The 22,657-nt window shown below is 41.7% G+C and overlaps 1 protein-coding gene and 1 long non-coding RNA gene across 35 annotated transcripts in view; one reads left to right on the top strand and one right to left on the bottom strand.

The window, feature by feature from the left end:
* The window catches only part of TENM3 (teneurin transmembrane protein 3), a 1,288,912-nt gene extending 1,280,478 nt beyond the window's left edge, over positions 1-8,434 (top strand). For all 30 annotated transcript variants that reach the window (XM_079991304.1, XM_079991293.1, XM_079991322.1 and 27 more), the window contains 2 exons: positions 2,609-2,739; positions 5,421-8,434. In XM_079991304.1, the coding sequence (XP_079847430.1) occupies positions 2,609-2,739; positions 5,421-6,176 (887 nt within the window). In that variant the 3' untranslated portion in view covers positions 6,177-8,434. The remainder of the gene's footprint in view (positions 1-2,608; positions 2,740-5,420) is intronic.
* Positions 1-22,657, bottom strand: part of LOC307224565 — a 65,798-nt gene that overhangs the window by 26,925 nt on the left and 16,216 nt on the right. The gene's annotated exons all lie outside the window — the stretch shown is intronic.

Here is a 22,657-nt window from a genome sequence, read left to right on the forward strand (position 1 = left end):
GATAGCACATGAAGTCAAATCGTGTAGAGTCAAAACTCTTGGCATTCAGTAGTAGGTGGGATTGCCAGAGTGTTTTTTCACTGGATACTCACACCTTTTCCTCCCCCTTAATTATTTTTTTAATTGCCAAGTCCGTAAAGCTGAATGTGCACAAGTTAAATGTGTGTAAATTGTGAGTTACTTGTACGCTATCTAGCTGACAGCAGTGTGTGCTGAATATGATGTGGGATATAGGCCACTAAGGCGAAATAGTTTTTGCCATGCATATTCTAGTTCATTCAATCTCAGTGAGAACAAAAGCAAATAGAGTTGTGTAAAATATATTCCAAAATACATCTGTCAAAGTCCATCGTTATTACTGAAGCAATAGCCTTATCTCCTGGGATCATTAACTGGCATTTGGCTAGGAATGGTCAACACTCCTCATAGTGGGCCCTGTCCTTTGTCCTTGCAGAATATTATAGCCCTCTTAAGAGATTCAGAACAAAGGAATTGCAGGAAGGAAAACACAATTTTGATGTTTCTATATCTGACTAGACAGTTCCCACAGCAACCATTTATAAACTAGTAATGTATTGAATATTATAGGTGATATTATGCCAGATGGCAACTTTAGTGCCTGGTAGGGATTCTTACTTGCATAATAACACCTCAGATGATCATCTTTGTGAAGGGAATCTTTCCAAGCCATCGTCTACCAGTATGAAAAATAATGTGCTATCACTCCCACTTGCTGTTTGTGGCAGTGTATTCATTTGCATATTAAATGAAAAATAGTGTTTCTTATTTCCCACTGTTTTGTCATCTCTCCTGGTAATTTAGGAGTTCTCAGACAAAATAGATTAATGCAGGACCTAGGCCTGCTTACCATGTGCTTTTTTACTGCCAACTTTCACTTTGCAACTTTCACAAAGCTAAAACTACTTGTTGTACCCATTATATGTTGATAACTACTGTATAAAATGTTGTCCACAAATATCTTTTCCCCCTTCCCCACTTTGATGAGAAGATCCAGTGGTCATTCAGCTCAAATACTTATCCTAGCACTCCCAGCACTCTAAGAACAGTGTTTCAAAAGTACTTGTGGGTATTGTTTGCGTAATTTAACTTCTTAGTAGTACATCTACAACTAAGATGTGGTGCAAGAGGAATGGGTGGCAGAATGCCTCTTTCCTCATTATTGTACTATCCTTCTGCTCTGCAGCTACGGTGTAGACAGATTCTAATTACACTGCAAGAGTACTAGTTTGGCACTTCTCATAAAAACAGATCCTTCAACTCCTGACTTTATGTGCTGAATAAAAGTAGGACTAGATTCATTCCCTGCCTTCTAAAACAGTTATTTTCTGGGTTTTATCTCCAGCAGTCAAAATAATTGTAAAGTCTTGTTCCTAGTAGCTTGTTTTGCCGTAATAGGGGCAGGACAGGTATGGGAACGTTTTCACAAATTTGCATGGTTCCCAGTCATGTGTAGTTCTGAAGCAAGTCAGAATCTTACGGGACAGAATCTTCTGTGCTTTAATAGCTGGGGAGATGGAACACTACCTTCTCCATCTTGCACCCATCAGGAACCAACCATGTAACATATTTAAATAATAATGGTGTGAGATTTTGACTACTTTGAATATTTACAAAGTTGTTGGCCTCATCTCATAGCAAAGGGATTTTGCCTAGAAAGGGTGCATTGCTTATGAAGATTAAGTTGAGAGGAGGAAATAAGTTATTCTGGCTCTAGACCCTAGATCATTTATCATGTCAGCTAACAATAATACCTGCAGATACTGTAAAAGTCCATGAAATCTAAAGGCAACAAACCAGAACTACAGGTATTCACACACAGCAGTCGAGCTGCATGCACGTGGCTGTGAGTTTTGACAGTGCAGATTACCTGCTAGATGAATGAGTAAGGAAGGAAATTGGTACTTTGCCCATTGACACTTCCACTGTAAAAGCCAACGGTGTTGCTTTTCTTTTGAGTCTGCACACCCATCCTCACTTCCGTTTGTCCCTTGCTTTCAAGCATTTCCAAGTCCTGGGTCTGAGAGAGGTTGTTGGGTTTTTTGTAGCACTGCTTTCCTCGGGAAAATCCAGTGTTTAGTGCTGAATGGGAGCAAACATCAATCAGGTTTTCTGCAGATTGATGTGTGCTCTGATGAAGCAGTAAGGAGTGGGTATTCCCAGGGAAAGTGGGGGAGGAACCCTCTCAAACCCATGGCTTGAAATCACTTGAGATCGTGGGACAAATGAAAGTGTGGTCAGGCCCACAGTCCCAGTCCAGCAACACAAGCCATGGAAACAAATCCAGCTGCTGCTTGCAGAGCGTGTGCAGCAGGAGCCACACAGGCAGCTTCCAGTTTGAAAGCGGAGCTGCAGATGACTCTCATGGGCTCAGGATAAGAATGGATTCTGCATCTATATTGCCATTTTCCAGAGAAGAAGAAGAATGTTTAGATGAGCTAATATATAACCATACTGTGGTTTCCCCCCAAAATATATTTAATTGTGGCTCAAAGCTGAATCCAGGCCAACCAATGTAAACTTCTGTAAAGTTAAATGAAATAATCAGGGATTGAAAATATGACCTCTCTCTCCACAATTATTTTGTTAGATGTCAACAGCTGGCTGGTAACGTTTGGCTTCCACCTGCATAATGCTATCCCAGGATTCCCTGTGCCCAAGTTTGATTTAACAGAGCCCTCCTATGAGCTTGTGAAGAGTCAGCAGTGGGATGACGTACCGGTAAGAAAAAAAAGAAAGTGAATATTAAACTGTGTCAAAATGGAATAAAGGACGCCATGCTGTTTGAGCACTATAATCCTCAAAGGCTTATGTGGCATTAAAAAATATTTAAATGCACTTTGTAAAGACTATTTTTTATTCACAAGATATCCATAGACTAGATGCTAATTCTGCTCTTGCTTGGTGCATTTGCTAAAGATTAGGTCTGAATTTCGACATATCCTAATTGGCTTTTCATAATGCAAACTAAAATAGGAAGAAGGATAGACCTAATCAATAAATAATAGTATTTTGAAACCTTTTTTTAGAATTGTAACTTTCCCAGTGGAAGCTCTGGAGATTGGATTTATACCGGCACCCTGCCTCAAGGCAGAAAGTGAACACTGTAATAAAAAATAGACTGTGAAATAAACAGAAGAACAGGTGATATAAATTATGCATACCAAGCACCAGTACAATTTTACTTCTCTTTAATATTAACCATGTTTTATATGTGAAGATAAAATATTGAATGTGAAATTACCTCAGGTAAAACCCATTACATTTCATAGAGCCAAAAAAACTCTAGGTGCTTATGAAATTTTTTGATAAAAAATCTCCTGCGATCCAGAAATATGTAGCCAGTTTAAATGATGGACAAAAATAAATGGAATGTAAAACAGAAAAGCCCTATCTGGTATTTAGGAAAATAGCGATTATAAATCTTAACTATTCAAAGATCAAAAGGCCATGCGCCATCAAGTTTTCAGTTACTGGCGAGGAATGAAAAACTTTAAAACAGGTGCTCACTCATGACAATTGTTCTAAAGGATCTTTGTAACTTCTCTGGTTTTTTAATTAAAGAATCAGGATGGTTTCACGTGCTAATATAGGTCAAGAAGCCACCACCTGCATCAGTTTCCCAAGCTGTATTCTCACAGCAGAAACCATATTCACACAACCCATAAAATTGTATCAGCATATACTTCCTTTTCCTGTGCACAGGCCCTGAACACAAGAGGAGCAAGTGCATTGAAGAAAATAGCTCTAGCTTCTTCCCTCCTCCATTTTCTTGCATTGCAGGTCACGGGAACATAAGACCATTTATACCAAATCAGACCATTGACCTAGCTAGCTTAGTACTGGCAACACAGACTGGCAGTGACATTCAAATGGGGCCTCTCCCACTCCTGCCTGGTGATGCTGTGGATTGAAACTACAACCATTTGCATGCAGAGCATGTGCTCAACCACTGAGCCATGGCTCTTCCTCTTCTGCTCTGTCCTTTCCTGGCTCAATAGCCATCCACCACTTCCACCTGCCTAGTCTAGGCGTCAGGCACTTCAGGCCCAGGTGCCAAATCCAGGCCTCCTCGGGTCATGCCCCCTCCTCACCCCACACCCATCACTGATCCTGCACTAAGTCCTCCTCCTATAGTTTTGTCTGACTGGAATATGTCTTTGAACCATAATAACGCCTCTCACTTGCCTGGAGAGATGCATGTGCAGAAACCTCTGGCTTATATGCGGCTGGACTGTATTCTGCTGTACAAAAGAGTCACTCTTATTGCCCCACCCACCACTGCTGTGCAGCCACCAGAAAATTGCCTAAGAGGCATGGCAGAGGGAAATGTTCCCTGGCACAGCCTGCTCATCCCTCAATTCACTCAACTTTTGGTACCACTCTGTGCGACCAACATTCAGGGCATTGGGTCTTTGAAAGCTTTGAAATTATTCTCTTTACGTTACGACTAGGTGAATGAGCAAATTAATGCCTTTTAAGTACTTTTAAATATGTACACGCCTCCACACAGGGCAAAGTGAAATGGACCTTGGTTATTGAATGCCAGTGGAGACATATTATTAAGTGATCTACTCCTCACTTAATAAGTGCCACTTCAACCAATTATGTATGTAACTTCGCTTTATGAGAAGCATTAAATGTTCAAGGTAAATGACAAGAAGCCTACAATAGGTTTATCACCACCTAGCTTATGTTTCCATGTTGGATAATAGGAGAATATAACACTACAATTATTACGCAAGTGATGTAATGTGCGAGGAAATTCATGACCATGATCTTAGGTCTTTCAACCTTTCTGCAATAGGAATGATTCAGAGGGAAATTGCTAGAAATGTTTAGATCAATAACAAGTGCAGTAATCCTTTCAAACAATGTTTTCTGTCTGTAAGGTAAGAGCTGCACTGTGAGCTTAGCTAGATGTAAATAAGGTTTTTTCATTTTAACCCTTGCCTAACATTTATTTGCCTCTGTAGCCTTTTGCAAGCTAGTTAGCCTCACTGCCTCCATTTCCCCATCTGGAAAATGTTTATGCTACAGCTTTGTACAACTGGTTTCATGATGGATTAATTAACATACGATATACTTGTGCAGATGCCAAGTATTAAGCATAATAATCCTTTATGTACCACCTTTTAAATTTCTTTGGAGTGATTCAGTGCTAGAGACTCTTTTTTTGGATTCTAAAAGAGACAGACAAAATGAGAAAAACATCAAACAGTATCAAACAAAATAGCACTTGTAACAGTGGAATTCAGTATGTGGATTCAATTAACTCTTTGGCAGTGTCGGTTGTGGCATATCCTATTGTCAGCTCCAGGCATTGTGCCAATAAATGCATGACTGTTGGAATCTAGGGGCTACAGATGGTTTGTAAAACTTCTGTCTGTTCTTGTTTTCAGCCAATTTCTGGAGTGCAACAACAAGTGGCAAGGCAAGCAAAGGCTTTCCTGTCCCTAGGAAAGATGGCAGAAGTCCAGATCAGCAAGCGCAGACCCGGTGGCGAGAAATCGTGGTTGTGGTTCGCAACTGTGAAGTCTTTGATTGGGAAAGGGGTTATGCTGGCTGTCAATCAAGGCAAAGTGCAGACTAATGTGCTTAACATTGCAAACGAGGATTGTATCAAAGTGGCAGCTGTTCTGAACAATGCATACTACCTGGAAAACCTGCATTTCACCATTGAAGGAAAGGACACACACTATTTCATCAAGACCACCTCGCCAGAGAGTGACCTGGGCACGCTGAGACTGACTAGTGGACGGAAGGCCCTAGAAAATGGTATCAACGTCACCGTTTCCCAGTCTACCACTGTAGTGAACGGCAGGACTCGTAGGTTTGCCGATGTTGAAATGCAGTATGGTGCACTGGCTCTTCATGTCCGCTACGGCATGACACTTGATGAGGAGAAGGCACGGATATTAGAGCAGGCTAGGCAAAGGGCTCTTTCCAATGCCTGGGCCAGAGAACAACAAAGAGTGAGAGATGGAGAGGAAGGTGCCAGGTTATGGACAGAAGGGGAAAAGAGGCAACTGTTGAGTGCTGGAAAAGTCCAAGGATATGATGGGTACTATGTACTCTCCGTGGAGCAATACCCCGAATTAGCAGACAGCGCTAACAATATACAGTTCCTTAGGCAAAGTGAGATTGGAAAGAGGTAACACACTGGTTGAGCCTGGGCTGCCAAAGAGACTGACCCTGTACCAGTGTCTTCTGAGAGGGAGACCAAATTGTTTTGCTGCATTACTACTTGAGCCTAAATGTACACCTTTGCTCAGATTTTTCTGTAGCACAATCCCAATAAGACTCTGCAACAAAGAGAGAGCCTTCCAGAAGAGTGATGTTGCTAAAAAGAAAAACTGGGAGTTGTTTTCCCCTACTCTGAATGACCTTAAAGGTGATCTGCTTTAAAGAATATGTTTACATATGCATATCGCTGCACTCAAGTTGGACTGAAAGTATTACAAGGAAGACCTAAAGGGTTTGCAACAAGCTGCCTATTCTTTTGAGGCACTGTCTTTTAACTAAGAAACAGATCCATACAGTGTTTCCAAATATTACTAAATTGTTGACCTTTGCTTACAAGAAACTAGTCTCTCTCTCTCCTCCTCTCTCTCTTGCTCTCTTCCTCTCTCTGCATAGGATGTGGTATATATCTTTGTTCATTTTAAAATGTGGGGCAAAAACTCTTGTTTATGGACACCCCCAATGGCTTTAAACTGTGCTTCTTTCTAAAAGGACATTGGCACAAGCAATTTATGCTACAATGGGAATTTAATAATGGATTTTACAATGATAACGTGGTTTGCCTTGGGTGGGGTGGGGGAATGGCAAGTAGAATCCTTGTCACAGAGCAGCAAAGGAAACCTTGATTTTTTTTGTAAATTATGTGAGACAAGTTGTTTATGGATTTTTATATGAATTACAATTTACTGTACATCAAATATTAGTCTCAGAGGAGTTAATTTATGTAAAGTGTTTAAAAAAGGTTTATACTTAAAATAAAATGATAAAAATGTGCAGTGTGTGAATTTTTTTAAAGGAATTGCACCTTTTGTTATGTTATAGCTGTACAGTATAAAGAGTTATATTGTAGAGATATAACAGTGTATACAAATGGACAGAAGTGTTAATATTTTTGTATTAGCTTTAAAAACAGTGCATTTTTCTCTTTCAATTGCTTGTGGGAAAGGTTGGTGTGGGGCAGCCACTCCGCCCCGCTTCCTGTGCCCTGCTTGGCCCTCGCCACTCGCTGCTAAGAGGGAGAGCAACTCAATAAGATTTATGTATGACAGTAGAAAACTTTTGTAGGCTGGGCTTGCCTTGTCCTCTTCCAGCCCTAAAGGTGTATTTATTCATTTTGCGGCTCTGTTGTGTATTTTTTAAATGTGGGATGTAAAGCTGTGTTATGTGGTGAAAGGAGCAATCCTATCCATGTTGACACAGAGAGTTTAGTCTCATTGTGTTCAATGGGGCTCATTTTCTAGTGAGCGAGTTTAGGATTGCAGCCTCAGGTGCTCTGCAAATGTACATGAATGGAAAGTTGGTGCAGTGCTCACTGCCACAACGACAGGCTTTCTGCCTATGTCTTCTGAAAGAAAGGTTTTCAGTGTTTCACTGGAAAAACACAGAACAACACGGGTAGGTGGAAAAGCACGTTAAACTAATACCCTAGCCTTTAAACCTCTTGTCCACCAAAAAGAGTCACACACACACACACACACACACACACACACACACACATGAATTGCAAGAAAAAGGAAGGTGAGAGTATTAACTTAGTGCCTAATCCACATCATAAAGCTACCATACAGTTTGGCAGGGCTTTTTTCAGCTAGAACCTCACAGGAACTCGGTTCCGGCACCTCTCAGATGAATGGCATTGCCATTAGAACAAGGGAGGCGTTCATGGTGAGTTCCAGAACCTCTTTTTCTAGGAAAAAATAGCACTACAGTTTGGCATGACCTGCTCAAAAGGACAGTCCAAGCTAATATGGTTGGACTCAAGACATGCAAACAACAGAGGTTAACACAGGCCCTTTTGAGGCAGGTTTCAATACTGGGCATGTGCTCTGGAACATCTGAAATAACAATCAAGAGGAATGCTTCCGATATGAATATGTTCCAAGTGCATCTCTCAACGCATCTCTCTGCTGTCCCTGATCTTAGATTGAGGGTAGGAGGATAGAAGTCTCATACCAAATGGTAGAGCTCTCTGGCAGGTTTGAACCCCAGCACCTAACTGTATAACAAAATCAAATCACTGGGAGACAGTGGCTCTTAGTATGCCTGAGACTGCTTTCAGAGGAATCTAGGTCAAGTAATCTCACAATATGCATTCTATTTCAGTAGCACAGAATTCATTCTCTCTTCCAAAATTCTGAGACTCTCAGCTTCCAGTGTGCTGGTTGTTTGTTTTTTTTTTTAAAAAAAACTACCCCTCAGACTTGCAGAGATAACATTAAAAAATAACATTCACGTATGTACTTCCCACTAAGCCTTCCTGTGCTAGAGAATCTGCATTAAAGTGTTCCTTGGTTTCTGGCCTCTGCTCATATGCCGCCCCTTCATCAAATTTTATAACTACACCAGTTCCAAAAAGCTCAGCACTTGTAACTGGACTGAACCATGCCTGATTAAAAATGCAGTGTGGGGAGGTTGCATCATTTGTAAGTGGGCAGGGAAAGACAAAGAGGGACATCTTATTTTTTAGGGCTACTCCTTCCCACATTCCTCAGTATTTCCGGATAAGATCCCTTGTTCCTGAGTGCTGTTTTCAGCCACAAAATGACTAAAATATTGTGGGGTTTGTTTGGGTTTTTTAGGTGGGGGGGGGGGAGAAAGGTTAATTGTGCTGTACTCAGTATGCAGAATGGCAACAAATGGCAGGTGAATGTGTCTTAAATACCTGAAGGGGTGAAATAAAAATAGTTTCCTAACTGCTTTCTGCACCGAGATTCTATAATATTATGTGTGCTCTCAACTGCACAGTAGGAGTCTTGTCAAACAGGCTGTGAGTAGGTCAAGCAAGTTACTGAATCCACACTATCAGTGCTGTTGCTATTCATGTACCCCTTGGGTAGAAGCTACAGAACTGCTGACATTTAGAATAAAAGCTGTTATTTTATTAAAGTGCAAATTAACAGTTAAGTTTGTTTTTATTTTTCAACCTTCAAAGAGCCCAAATTTAGCAACTATGATTCATGAAACCCACAGCTCAGTGCCATTATTTCACATATTATTTTTAATCTGGGAAACGTATGGGGATTGCAGTTCTGTTAACTCGGATTTAACAGCATTGTTTCAGAGGTTTGTCAGCTCTATCTGTGGAATTAGGTTCATGCTCAAAAAATGTAGTGGAATGTTATTGACTTGGAAAACCACAAACATATCCAATGTGTTACATGTCAGAATAGAATTAAAGCTTCTACTTCCTGTACCCTTGTTCCTTCTCCCTGGTTTAGGCACGAGTAGCCCCCAAACTATAGTTTCTCTTGATGGTCATCTAGACTTAGATAAAGGCCCAACCAGCAGCCTTTTCTCTAGCTATACACTAAAGAGAAAAACAATCATTCTGAGATGGACATGCTCCTACATGAGACGGAGACTTTGGGGGATTTGTAAACAAGAAAATTTAAAAGAAATGGGGAAAAAAATGTATTAAAATAAATACCCTACAAAAAATAAGGAGATTCAGAGTATTTTAGGCAAAATGCTTTCATGCTATTTTGAAATGTAAATTTTGTCTGATTTGTATTGTTCTTTTAATTTGCCTTCTGAACTTTATATGTGTCCTGAATTTTTCCACACCTTGATGACTATAGATTGCATCTAGGCTTTCCAATAAAAGCCAAGCCAATGTGTCTGCGTTTAGATTTGTTTTCTTAACTATGTGTGTCAGACATTATAACTGTGTTATTGCTTTTCTGTTCCTACTTGTAGATGCAAAGTGATCCAGTACTGCTAGTATTGATTCATTTGCTGCCCAGTTGGGAGTTGTTTCCTGCCCCCCCCCCCCCTGCCCAGTGGCCCAGACTGCTAGCTCAGCAAGGCAAATTACTCCATGGGATCTCTCTAGCGGCCTACTTTACAGAAGCATTAACTACACCTCACATTGTTAAGCATCATAAAGCTAAGAGAAAATGAAAAATGAAGGCTTATTCCCTTTCATATTAAAAAACACAGCACCTAATTAAAGCAGCTGATTATATATAACCAGTTTGACACTGATAAGTCATTCAAGGCCTGAAGAGCCTTCAATCCAAATTCACACCATTTGCTGAAAAGTGCTGCCTTCAAAACACTCTGCATGTTTTTATGTTAGGTAGAATAGGCAGACTTCATCACATTTGCTTTGTAGTGACAACTGTAGCTTGACAAACATGCTCATCCATCCCAAACTGGTTATTCTATGTCACCTTTTTTTAAAAAAAATGCTGATTACAGACTTGGTATTTTCACACAGATGAGAGAAACAGATCTTCCATTTTACAAAGGGAAATAATGTCATCCTGAAAGCATTATTAGCGTTTTTATAGAGTAATGACTGAATGCAGCAACAACAGTACTACAATACTTCACACGTGTATAACACTTAAGAATGTTCAAAGTGCTTCACATTGTAACATATCCTTATAACAGCTGTGTTAAGCCAATCTATAATTATTGCCATATTATAATACTGCCAGAACTCTAATAAACTACTGATATAAAAGGGGGGAATCCTAGCTTGGAGCCAAGTCCAGCTTCAGGACAGCAGCAACATTTTGTCTCAAATACGAGTCATGAGAGTTTACTATCTGAGGATATACTACACTGATTTTACTGAAGGAAACATTAAGCATCGTAGCCCAAACAACACATTTTCTGTTAATGGTTGGTCTGCCTCAGCAGTGGACCACTTGTGGGGTGGGGGGCTGGGTAATATGACCAGACTGGGGTGTGCTGAATGAATCCAGAGCCAGACTAGATTACATAGATGACAAAAAGTTATAGATGCTCTACCAGAAACCCAGATTAAAACTCACATTTATGTACCACTGTACTGAGAAGCTGTATCTTGAAGGTAGGGTGAACTGTGTGCTTCGTAAAAGGTGAAGCAAGCATGCCCATCACTGCAACACTTGTCAAACCTAGCCTACATCCATTTAGGTCTGCAGTGGGGAATATGTGGCTCTCTACCTGTTGGACTGTAACTCCCATCATCCCAGACCTCAATCAGATATCTGTTATAAATACCTGGGTAACAGACCTCTCCACTAAGAGGGGGGTACAAAAAAGCAATCTCACCTATTTGTGCAAAAGAAAACAATATTTTTTAAAAAATTACAAGTACTATTGCAGCCAATAGCATTTACAAGGGCAAGTAGTTCTGGGCATGATTTTCATCAGGAAAATGACACAGTTTTTTTTTTTTTTAATGCCATGCTGTGGTTCTATTATGATTTTGTATTATTATTGTGAATTTTTTACATCCTATGAAACACGTTGAGCACAAATGTATTTGTGGGAAATGTGGTATTTAATAAATAGACTATGGCTTGCCTTTATTACATACACAGCCCAATAAACCCCTTGACAGCATACAAATCAATAGGACTAATTTAACCCAACAACCCACACCCCCTTCATACACACAAACAAAACTTACTGCAATCAGCTAAATGCAACCAACCATACTCTGGGCTCTCCAATCTCTTGCACTGCCAACAAAAACAGACAGATAAATAAAGAACTTATCCTCACAACACTGGCACAAAAACTCTGCACATACACTAAGCCAAAATGGAAAATCACTACCCCCTTATTTCTCTCTCCCCCCCCCCCACTTCACAATGTCTGTGACAGCTGTGTCTCACACCAAACATAACTGACCTGTAGAAAGGACTCGATGAATTGAAAACAGAGAGATCATATGTACCCTTGTTAACACTGAAAACCCTTTAAGGAAAACAACTTTAAGAGATGGAAAGAAAATAAATTGACTATGACTATGATCCAGAGCCAGACCCACTGCAGGTATTTATACTAAATAAGAAGATGGCCAGTTGCAAACAAGCGTATGTTTGACAAAATGCGTAGATTGGCCCCTCAATCTCTTTTTTAGATTGCAGCCATATGTACCCAGCCCTTTCATTTGACAAGTTGCATTGCACCTAGGGTGTCCTGCTCTGAGTTTGGAATCAACAGTAATGAACAGTATTAACTGTATTTGGTCTCTGAAGCAATGGCATAGACTCTATGGTTTGTGAACTGCATGGACCACCAGTGTTTTAACAAGTCCCTAAAGTGTGTTAAAAGTTATTTTGGCTTTTAAGTTCTAGAAATTTGATCAGAACCCACAAACTTTTGTCTGGAGGTTTGATGTACTGGCACCCTGACAAATAAACATCACTTGTAAATGTAAAAGTCTAGCCAACAGAAGGAAACTTAAAAAAAAAAAAAGCAAGCCTCTTTTGTACTCTATATTGCTCAAGAATGGAAGACTAGTGAAATCTTGGCATTGGTAGTAGGGAAGGCAGGCTATGATTTTCAAGATGGCCTTCACTGTTGACTTTACAAGTGCTTTAGTGCCAAGTTTTTCAAACTACTGAGAAGGAGAAAAATAACTGCTGAAGATTTGCATAACTGTAGATGTAGTAGCATTTGCATTTTTGCAAGTATAAACAGGAATATATTTTATAGAGATTTAAAGTTATTGTTAAATTACAAAATGTAGAATGGAAAGCACATAACTCCAATGCTCAGGAGTATGCCCTGGTGGCTGCTGCTATGCTACCGGGCCAGCTTCAAGGTTAGTGATCCCCCATGGCTTGGATGTATGGCTCACATCCACCAGGGGGCATGTGTTTAGTCTGAGGTTACAATTTTATGGAAGTCCCTCTTCCAGTTGAGGTCAGATAGGCCTCCTTTCTATAGGACTTCCACTACCTACTGGAAAACATTTCCCATTCAAGCAGGCCTTTTAACTGAAGTTTTATTTTATAGGTAGTTTTGACCTATTTGTATTATAACCTAATAAACCACTTAGGGACTACTGTAGTTAAGGTAATATGGAAATTGTTCCTATAAATAAATGTCGTGAATAGAGGTGCTGCTACCAAACAGGCAGGTATCACCACTCATGCCCCATCCAATGAAGGGAATTAGATATGGCAACCCCAATTTAAATGTGCATATTTCAAAAGGTAAAAACCAGCAGACCCCAAAAGTTGATCTGTTTTAGGAAGACCCCAACATTTTTAGGCCAGTATCTAACATCTTTCTAGTGCTCGGTCGCTCTCCCACCACCACTTTTGCATGAGGGTCTCTTCATGTTACTAATAACTTTGAGTAAACTTTTCTATTAAATAACTTTACTTCAAATTATGTCATGGAGGAATAGGAATTCCTGGGGTCCTCCATAAATGGAAAAATAGATTCAGAATTAACCAATTACCTAATGGTGCATTTTAGAGTCCATGGCTTCTACAAAACAAACGTAATACGTTCGGGACCAAGATAGGGTAAAATATTATAAAGCTATGATTGAGGCTACTACAGAGGGGGAAGTTGGTTTGCTTGCCTGTGGCTCCTAGGTCACTTCCAAATAACCTGTTTGTTGAGCATTTATCCTGATTTGTTCCTGGAGAGGTTATACAAATGGGCACCAAGCAAGTGTTAACCCACGCTTCTCAGTAAATTTCCTCATCACTTTCCCTATCACAAAAAGTCGGGGGGGGGTGCGTAGGAGTGCCAAATCAACTTTAATTGTTTTACCTAATTTTGTTGGCATGGAACAATGTTTGAAGTGACTCATTGTTCCCTTGTAGCTTAGGGCAGCCATATGTCAACAACTTTCAGGTTTTCCTAAAATAAAGCTCAAGTTTTGAGGAAGCAAAACTCATTCAAATACTGGGACCCTTTACCTTAACGTTATTACTGGATACGTCCTCTGACTAGCACCGGCAAATTGTTCCAGGGGATGAAATTACAGGATCTAATTAATCTGAGACACTTAGGAACAGAAAACTCACACTTGACCCCCTGGGAATGTGTTGTTTCTATCCCTCATTGAAATTGTACCCATACAATTTAGAAGGCAATGAAAGCAATAGGTTTTTCACAGGAATTACGCTAAAACCTATCAGGTTTAATAGAAAATGGGAGCCTTCCCCTGGGTTGCTTGTTTTAAAGCCACTGCAGAAAATTCTACAGCAGAGACAGAATCTGTCTGTTGCATTTTATAGCTAAAAGATTATCGCATTCTGTATGATGGTTCAAATAATCTTCACAGGACAGGGCAAACTCATGTTGTGCACGTGGAATAGCTATCATGGAGAGATCGCTTTAAATGGCCCCTTCCGGGCATTCATGTGCAGTTCTTGCCATGAGAATCAGGATGTTTTCCATGCTACACCTCCAGAAAATCTCTGATGGTGTTATGGGAAAGACAACATAAGCCGGTCCATACTAATGGCTCACTTGTGTTGAGACAGACACCCAGGAGTAATTTCAAGGGGGCTCCTAGTAGGTCCAGAAGCTCTTGAGATACCTTGTCACCCATCTTCAATTATTCCCGCCCATCCACCCAACACAGTGCTCTCCTCTACTGATGAGCCCTTCCCCACTACTGCTTTTCCAGCTGAAACTATTTTAAAGCCATGTGTCTTCTGATGGGTGTATATGACCAGGGAAGGAGTAGCTAGTAAAAAGTAGACTCCCAAGGGAAAGCATAGGCAGAGCAGACAGTTCCAACTCCTTCCTCCTGCCCCAAGTGCTACACTTTTAAATTGCCTCCCAACTTGCCACTTGAATGATTCAGTGGCAAAAACTCTTTTTGCACACAGATCTGCCAGCATCACATCTAGTTTGGTCCAGATTTCACAAAGGCCAGAGTCTGTGTAGTGCAAGAACTGTGGATCTCTACAACCGTCAGGGGTACCAACTTGAATAAAATATGGGGGGTCAGGTAAGCCCCATCCCGCATAATCAGTCACATGACATGGCACACACCATTTGAATGGCAATGTCCATCAACTTTGGGGGAGGGGCAAACCCCTCAAATATTTTATTGGGGGGGTGAAGGTACATCAGCCCAATGCTACGATCAGCTCCTGCAAAAGCTGCAATCCTAAACACCCTTATGTTTGGAAGTAAATTCCCCTGAATTTATTGCTTCCCAATAAGTTTGTTTATTATTAGGGTACCAGTCAGTGTATCTGTTTTAAGAAAGATACAGAAGCAACATTCTGCACTTTTTCTGGCCGATCCATAACTTAAAATTACAAGCTGGCAGTCAAAAACAGCTCCACCACCTCCCACTTCAGCCAAGGCCATTCATTCTTCATTTCTGTCATTTAAGCACAGTTTATGAGCCCAGAAGTAATATAAGAATTTGTAAGTCCATTACAAATGCACTTTTATAAGTAGAGAGCTTTATAAAAAAAATAAAAAAGCAATTTCCTCTGGATTTTGATTACAGGACTTCAGAGACGTTGATTTTAAAGGGTCCTTGAAAACCAAAATTCCAGCTCAAAGGAAGAACTGTTTCAGGAGCAGCAGGCTTCCTGAAAATGCAAATTCTTTTTGGCAATTCTCCCACCTCTCTCCCTTGTAAACAGAGAGCATGAATGGGAAAAGTCTCAAACTGGTTGGGGAGCAGCCTGCAGTTCACATCTCTACAAGAGAGCAACCAGTGCAACTTGCTTTGATCAAAGATACTAAGCACTTGCGGTACTCCTGAAAAAAGGATTGGGATTTTCAACCTGAATAATTTGTTGGGATGTCAACAACCTGAATAAGGAGGGACAGGTAAACCTTTAAAAGGAGCCTGTCTTTTAAACATCAGTTAAGCTGCATGTGCTCCCTGTAGGTCGTGCAAATTGCTACACAGTTAATATGTCCCCTGCTCAAATCATAAATGGGGCTTAGACCCATAAAAAGGCCTTATAGGTAACCAGTCATCAGTTCTTCCACATTTGCTCTACCACAAATGTGACGCTAGCACCCCCTAGTGGAGGATAAAAGTTTGGGAGAGACTCAGAAAGTGGTTGGGGGAAGGGGGCAGAGTATGCCTTGTACCATTTAAGCAGAGTCTGCATTTCTTTTGCTATTGTTTGAAGAATTCTAATTATCCTGCATTTTAACAGCTTAGCACTGCCCACAGAGTTTCACAAATAAAGGCTATTACTGCTGCTTCATGCTTCAGCTCACTGATGCCTGGGCCTTGCAACAACAACAAAACAAAAAAATCACTCCCTTAAGATTTCTTTTCACCTCAAGCAGAAGCTTTGTCAAACAAGGTTCCTCTCGCCTGGCAGATCAAAATGGAGCTTGCTGCCAATAATTGTTTTCTGGTCAGCTGAGTGTGGCAGGCCCCAGCGCCAACACCTCTGACTGCTTCGTGAACTACAGCCACAGCTCCTATTCAGCTGTTCTGCACGCAGTCCACCAGGCAGCGAAGAGGCCGGAGGAACTCAGAAAAGAACAGATGAAAGTGTAGCTCTGGGAGGAATGGAAGGTGCTGCTAAGTCAGCTCACCAAACTCACCCAGGTGAGCAACAAGCAGCAGGCCTGCTCTGCCTGCCTTGCCTCTTCCAATACTGGAGACTCTGAGCAAAGGAAAATCATCCCTCGGTGGGTGGGGGTGGCTTGAACATTATCTGATAGCTATGCCTACTTGGATGACCCCTGGCAACTGAACACCAAACAGCTGGGGTGACTCAACTCACAGTTTCGTGGAACTAGGACAACACTCCAGAAACCAACGTTTTGCCTTTGACTTCTGCTGCCTTGAAATATCGCTAACAGCATATTACCACTATTGTGTTGTAGGCTTTATTTTTTTATGGCATTTCAACATCTTAACGTGGGAAACAATTTAAAGTCTAAACATACCAACCTTTCTAGAAGACGGCTGTTAAGCTGCTTCCAACCAAGTGTGCAAACACGCACAGCACTAAAGCTGTTTAATTTGCTTCACGTCAGCTCACCAGCAATTAATATGCCTGCCATAACAAGGCCCATAAAACTCGCTAGCAGTAGGGGAGTGAAATGATTATAACATTTTCTCCCCTTTCAGCAATACCCGTCTACAGTTTGAGCACTGTCAAATCTTTTTAAAAGCAGATAAAGAAGCTGAGCTGCATCTGAACAGCTGTTGTTTACTGAAGCAATAATTAGCAACAGGGATAGTGTTAAAATACCTGCTACCTGATACAAAACCAAAACAGCACACATACACACACAAACCTGCCCCCTACCTGCTGGTTAGCCAAACAAAAAAAGATCAGCAATACAAAGAATAAGCTGCTCTGAGGTTTCTTAATTTGTTTTATTAAACAATCAAAAGCCAGCCTCTCTACTGTGCACTGCTCATTTAGGCAAACCTGCTTGGTGCCACGTAATTAAATTCAAGTTGTCCCACTTGACTTTATTATGCATCTCTGGATAATTACTAATCAATATGTGCAAGTCTGGACTTACATAGCTGTTCTAGCGTATCTTCTCCAGGAAACATTTGTACCAGGTAGATAAATCAAACATATACTACAATCTGGGACCAGCATGGTACAAATAAAACCCAATTTTAATAATTAATTTAATCACGGACACACCCATGCAGGGGAAAAAACTCCCACTAAGTTACATGGATCGAGGATTGCAGCCTAAATCAACACTTCTCCAAGCTTATTCTCAAAAACCTCAATCAGATATCTGTTACAAAGCAACCTCATCCCTTTGTTGAACAACAGGAAAAGCTTGTGAGAGTCCACACTAAAGTTGACAGACCCAAAAATACGGTATACCGACCTTGAACCCAGAGTATGGTCTGAAGGCTCAAGAGGATAGCAGGCCTGCTCTTTTCCAATACTTGAGACTCTGAGCAAAGGGAAGTCATCCCTCAGAGAGGTGGGGGGTGGCTTGAACATTATCTGACATGCACCACACACACTGCCTTGGGTTCCCGGCATGAACTGTGACATAAATGTAAGAACATGAATAACGTAGGACCTCTGAGCCTGGGGCCCTACTAAGCATTTGTTACAGCTGATAGACATTCCTTTGTTAGGCAGATTAGCAATCGCCCAGATTGGTTAGCTGGTTGGTTGGTAGTTAATCAGTAGGTTATGAAATGGTTCTCTGTCTAAAGACATTGTTTGATTGTTTTAAAGATGAGAGCCATCAAACCTTGAGGAAAGGGGGTTCTCCTTTACTCAGCTAAGAGGAGGCATATATGTGTGTGAAGAAACAACAATTTGAGACACATCTGAAACAGACACAGAAAGGAAGGAGTTATCAAAGGAGGGAAGAGTCTCTCTCTCTCTCTCTCTCTCTCTCTCTCTCTCTCTCTCGACTTGATATGGCACAGCAGATCTCCTGCCTCACTGGGGTGTGAATGTTGCTTGTAAATAAAGCAGTATTTTAAGTCTCCAGTGTTTTTTCCACCAAAAGAAAGGCAGTCTGGGTAATGCTGCCTCTCTAGAACTTCTTACCACTCTGGAAGTGAACTGCTGTAACCAGTCGTTTTGCTTATTTTTCAGGACAAGCCAGAAAGTTGCCTGAAGAAAAACAGCATCCTTTTCAGGACTGGAAACATTATTTTGATTTTGCCAGGAGGAAACACAGTGGTTGAACCCTTTCAAAGCACTCTCAAAGAGAGGCCACCTTTCTGGGCACATCTGGGGTTGGTAGGAAATCTGCCCAGGCTGAGCACACTGATAGCAGCATCTGACCTGACAACCTGCTGACTTCACTCTCTACTGCTGCAGACCTATCCCAGACCTATGCACTCCCCAGCCCTTCATTTAACCCAGGGGAAGGCAACCTGAGACCCGTGGGCCGGATGCAGCCCAATCGCCTTCTCAATCCAGCCAACGAACTGAGATCAGTTCTGGAATCAGCGTGTTTTTACATGAGTAGAATGTGTCCTTTTATTTAAAATGCATTTCTGGGTTATTTGTGGGGCCTGCCTGGTGTTTTTACATGAGTAGAATGTGTGCTTTTATTTAAAATGCATCTCTGGGTTATTTGTGGGGCATATGAATTCGTTCACCCCCCCAAAAAAAAATATAGTCCAGCCCACCACATGGTCTGAGGGACAGCTGAAAAAGCTTGCTGAAATCTGATTTAACCCTTGACTCTACTTCCTAGGAGGGGACGCAGGTGGCGCTGTGGGTTAAAGCCTCAGCGCCTAGGGCTTGCCGATCGAAAGGTCGGCGGTTCGAATCCCTGCGGCGGGGTGCGCTCCCGCTGCTCGGTCCCAGCGCCTGCCAACCTAGCAGTTCGAAAGCACCTCCGGGTGCAAGTAGATAAATAGGGACCGCTTACCAGCGGGAAGGTAAACGGCGTTTCCGTGTGCGGCTCTGGCTTGCCAGAGCAGCGATGTCACGCTGGCCACGTGACCCGGAAGTGTCTCCGGACAGCGCTGGCCCCTGGCCTCTTAAGTGAGATGGGCGCACAACCCCAGAGTCTGTCAAGACTGGCCCATACGGGCAGGGGTACCTTTACCTTTACTACTTCCTAGGAAGTGTTACACAGAAAGGAAAAGACCCTTTCTTGTTAAATTAGAAGGAAATAGCTCACGTGTTCCTGCAAGTTATCTAAGTCCCACCTAGAGCTAAAGATGCTCAATAAGGTAAAAAAGAAAAGAAAAGTTGTGACTATTATCAGGAAGGAAGAAAATACCACAAGGTAAAACAGGTGTTGCCTGTGATACCTGGCACGATGTCTGAATTAGCTTTCACAGTGAAGGAGCTCAAAATGATTATCAGGAGCCTGTGCTCTTTCACCAACAAAACCAAGCAAAGCAGGTTAAACACTCCAGCAGTGACAGCCGCTGAGCAACAGAAGGAAATTCCTTGCTGACAGGCTGCAGTTAAGGCAGACTAGCAAGCCTGAAGTGCACAACCCAGACGTAACACACGATCATAACTGTGCACTGAAACCATCAGAATGAGCAGTCATAGCACCGTGAGTAAGCAATAGAGTGGAAGCCTTTCCACTGAAATGCTTCCTGGTGTCTAAACTAGAGTTCAAACTAACATTTCAAATTTCTTTCTCTTGCTCACTCCTGTATATCCTTCTTGAAGATTTTTGTTTTGTTTCTGTGAAAACAAAGAAGTGGGAATCTTTCACCTTTGGCTATGAGCTTTAGGACACAACTGAATGTGATGTGGGAGATCTGCAATCAGGATTTCCTGTGTGGTGATTTTTGTTTTTTAAGTGAAAAGCAGCTAAAGGGAAGAGGCATGTGAGGAACAAGTATAACCCTTTCTCTCCTATTGTTTTCCTGAACTAAATTATGTCACCAAAGCCACTCTTTGCCCCATTGGGAAACCATACATGTATGCTCCCCTCCAGCACAAACTCCTCAATCTAACCCCGCCCCCCAAAAAAACTGTTTTTGAAACTTTTTAAAATCTCTGGAGATCACACCTAGTCAGGATGCCCAGATGCATAAGAGGACAGGGCTCCTACAGTGCAAAATTTAATTTATAAGCCAGTGCATCCACCTCACAAGCCCCAGGTTCCCTTGCCTAAAAAAATCAAGTGCTTTGAGGATGACTTGATCAAAATTACATACCCTCCAACATTTCTCCAATTAAAACAGGGACATCCCATTCCATAATGATAATTTTACCATTTATACCCCACACATCTTACTGGGTTGCCCCCAACTACTCTGGGCAGCTTCCAACATATATAAAAATATAATAAAACATGAGACATTAAAAAAACCACTTCCCTATACAGGATTGCCTTCAGATGGCTCAGGGGTCAGATAACTCCATACCCTCCAACATTTCTCCAATGAAAACAGGGACATCTTACCATACTCTCCAACATTTCCCCAATGAAAATAGGGATGACCTAAGGAAAAGCAGGACATTCTGAGATCAAATCAGAAACCGGGACGGCTTCTCTAAATCAAGGACATCCCTGGAAAATAGGGACACTTAAAGAGTCTGAAATTGCCCACTGCTGTCTCACTCCCAGCTTTTCTCGTCTAGCAACACCACTTTCTAATGAAGCTTGGACTTCTGGCAGCAGACAGGCTGATTTCATGCCACATCAAACACAGGCAAGTGATCAGGCAAAAGTAGGAAATGAAGGCCTGGTAAGTTTTTCTCCCCTTAAAAGTACAGGAAACCCAGCCAGTGATTTGTTTTCTTGAATCTCAGAACTTTAAGGTCCAGAAGGCATTCTGCAACCATGATTTTACCATAATTCAGTGGCTCTTGATACTATTGATCATAGCAGCCTCATGAACTGCTCTATGGGACAGGAACAATATTCTACCATGGTTCTGCCCCTGCCTACAGAGTTGTGTCCAAAGGACAACATTGGGAGACTGTTTCAGCCCCGTGGTCTTTGCGCTGTGGTGCACCACAGGGTAAAATCTTGTCACTATCTATATGAAGCCATTGGATGTGGTCATTCAGAGTACTGGGGCAAAGTGTCAAAAATACACTGATGATACAGCTCTATTTCTCCATAACATCAGTGTTAAGATCTGGACAGATGTCCGGGTGCAGAGATGAGGTGCAGAGGATGAGAGCCGATAAACCTTGGGAAGATAGAGGCACTGTGGGCTAGTGGGCCCCACGTCCAGGAAATTATCTGTTTGCCTGTTCTGGATTGGGTTACTTCTGAAATAAGAGGATCCATCTTTGTCATTCGAAGGTCAGACAGCCTCCATGACTTCTATTAGCTATGACTTGTACTCCAGTTATAGCCATTCTTGTATAGGGATAGTCTGGCCACAGGGATTCATAGAATGGTAACCTCAAGGCTCAATTATTGCAACATGACCTATGCAGGGCTACCCCTGAGCCTGGTCCAAGGTTCCAGCTGGTGCAAAACACCACAGCTAGAATGTTGATGGAGACAGACCATCACTCTAGTGGCCAAAAGCTTGCACTGGCTGCCCATATACTGCTGGGCCAGGTTTAAAGTTCTTGTATTATGTTACAAAGACCTTGGGTCCAGGAAACCTCAGGGACTGCCTGATCTCTTAATGCCTAATTACTGAGGTCTTCAGGGAAGTCACTGTTAGCGTTTCCCTCCTGGTTCATATCCATGAATCGTATCCACAAGGAGCAGTGTGTTCAGTTTTGTGGGTCCAATTCTGTGGAACTTCCATCCAGTTGAGGTCAGACAGGCTCCCTCTATCTTGAAGTCACTGAAGACTTTTTATTTCAGCATACTTTTTAATTTGAATTCTGATTTTATATGTTTAACTTGTTTTTAGTCTTATTGTATTGGGGTCCCCTGTGCACTGCTTAGAGGCAGCTGTGATGAAGTGGCACAAAAATTGTTAAATAAATAGGCCATCATCACAGCTCTGCGACACTTGAAAACAACATTTTGCATCCAGAAGCAAGAGCATCTGAAACTTGAGTATTCCACACACGCCCTTTTTGGCAAATGGCATTCGGACTGAGGCCTGCCTCTTAAGTCTCCTTTCCAGGCTGTGGTTGTTCGATTCCTGCCACTCAGTGGAATCGTGTGTGAAGTTTCTGATTTGTGTTGACTCCTCCAGAGTGGGAGAAAAAGCTGATCTTCAAAGGGGAAAACAGCATCAACCACTGATTAAAGTGCAGCTTTAGCATGCTGCTCAAACGCAACTGGGTGCATCTCACATGGCACATTCTGATTA

This window comes from Podarcis cretensis (assembly GCF_951804945.1).
Source record: "Podarcis cretensis genome assembly, chromosome: 9".
NCBI classification, from domain to species: domain Eukaryota; kingdom Metazoa; phylum Chordata; class Lepidosauria; order Squamata; family Lacertidae; genus Podarcis; species Podarcis cretensis.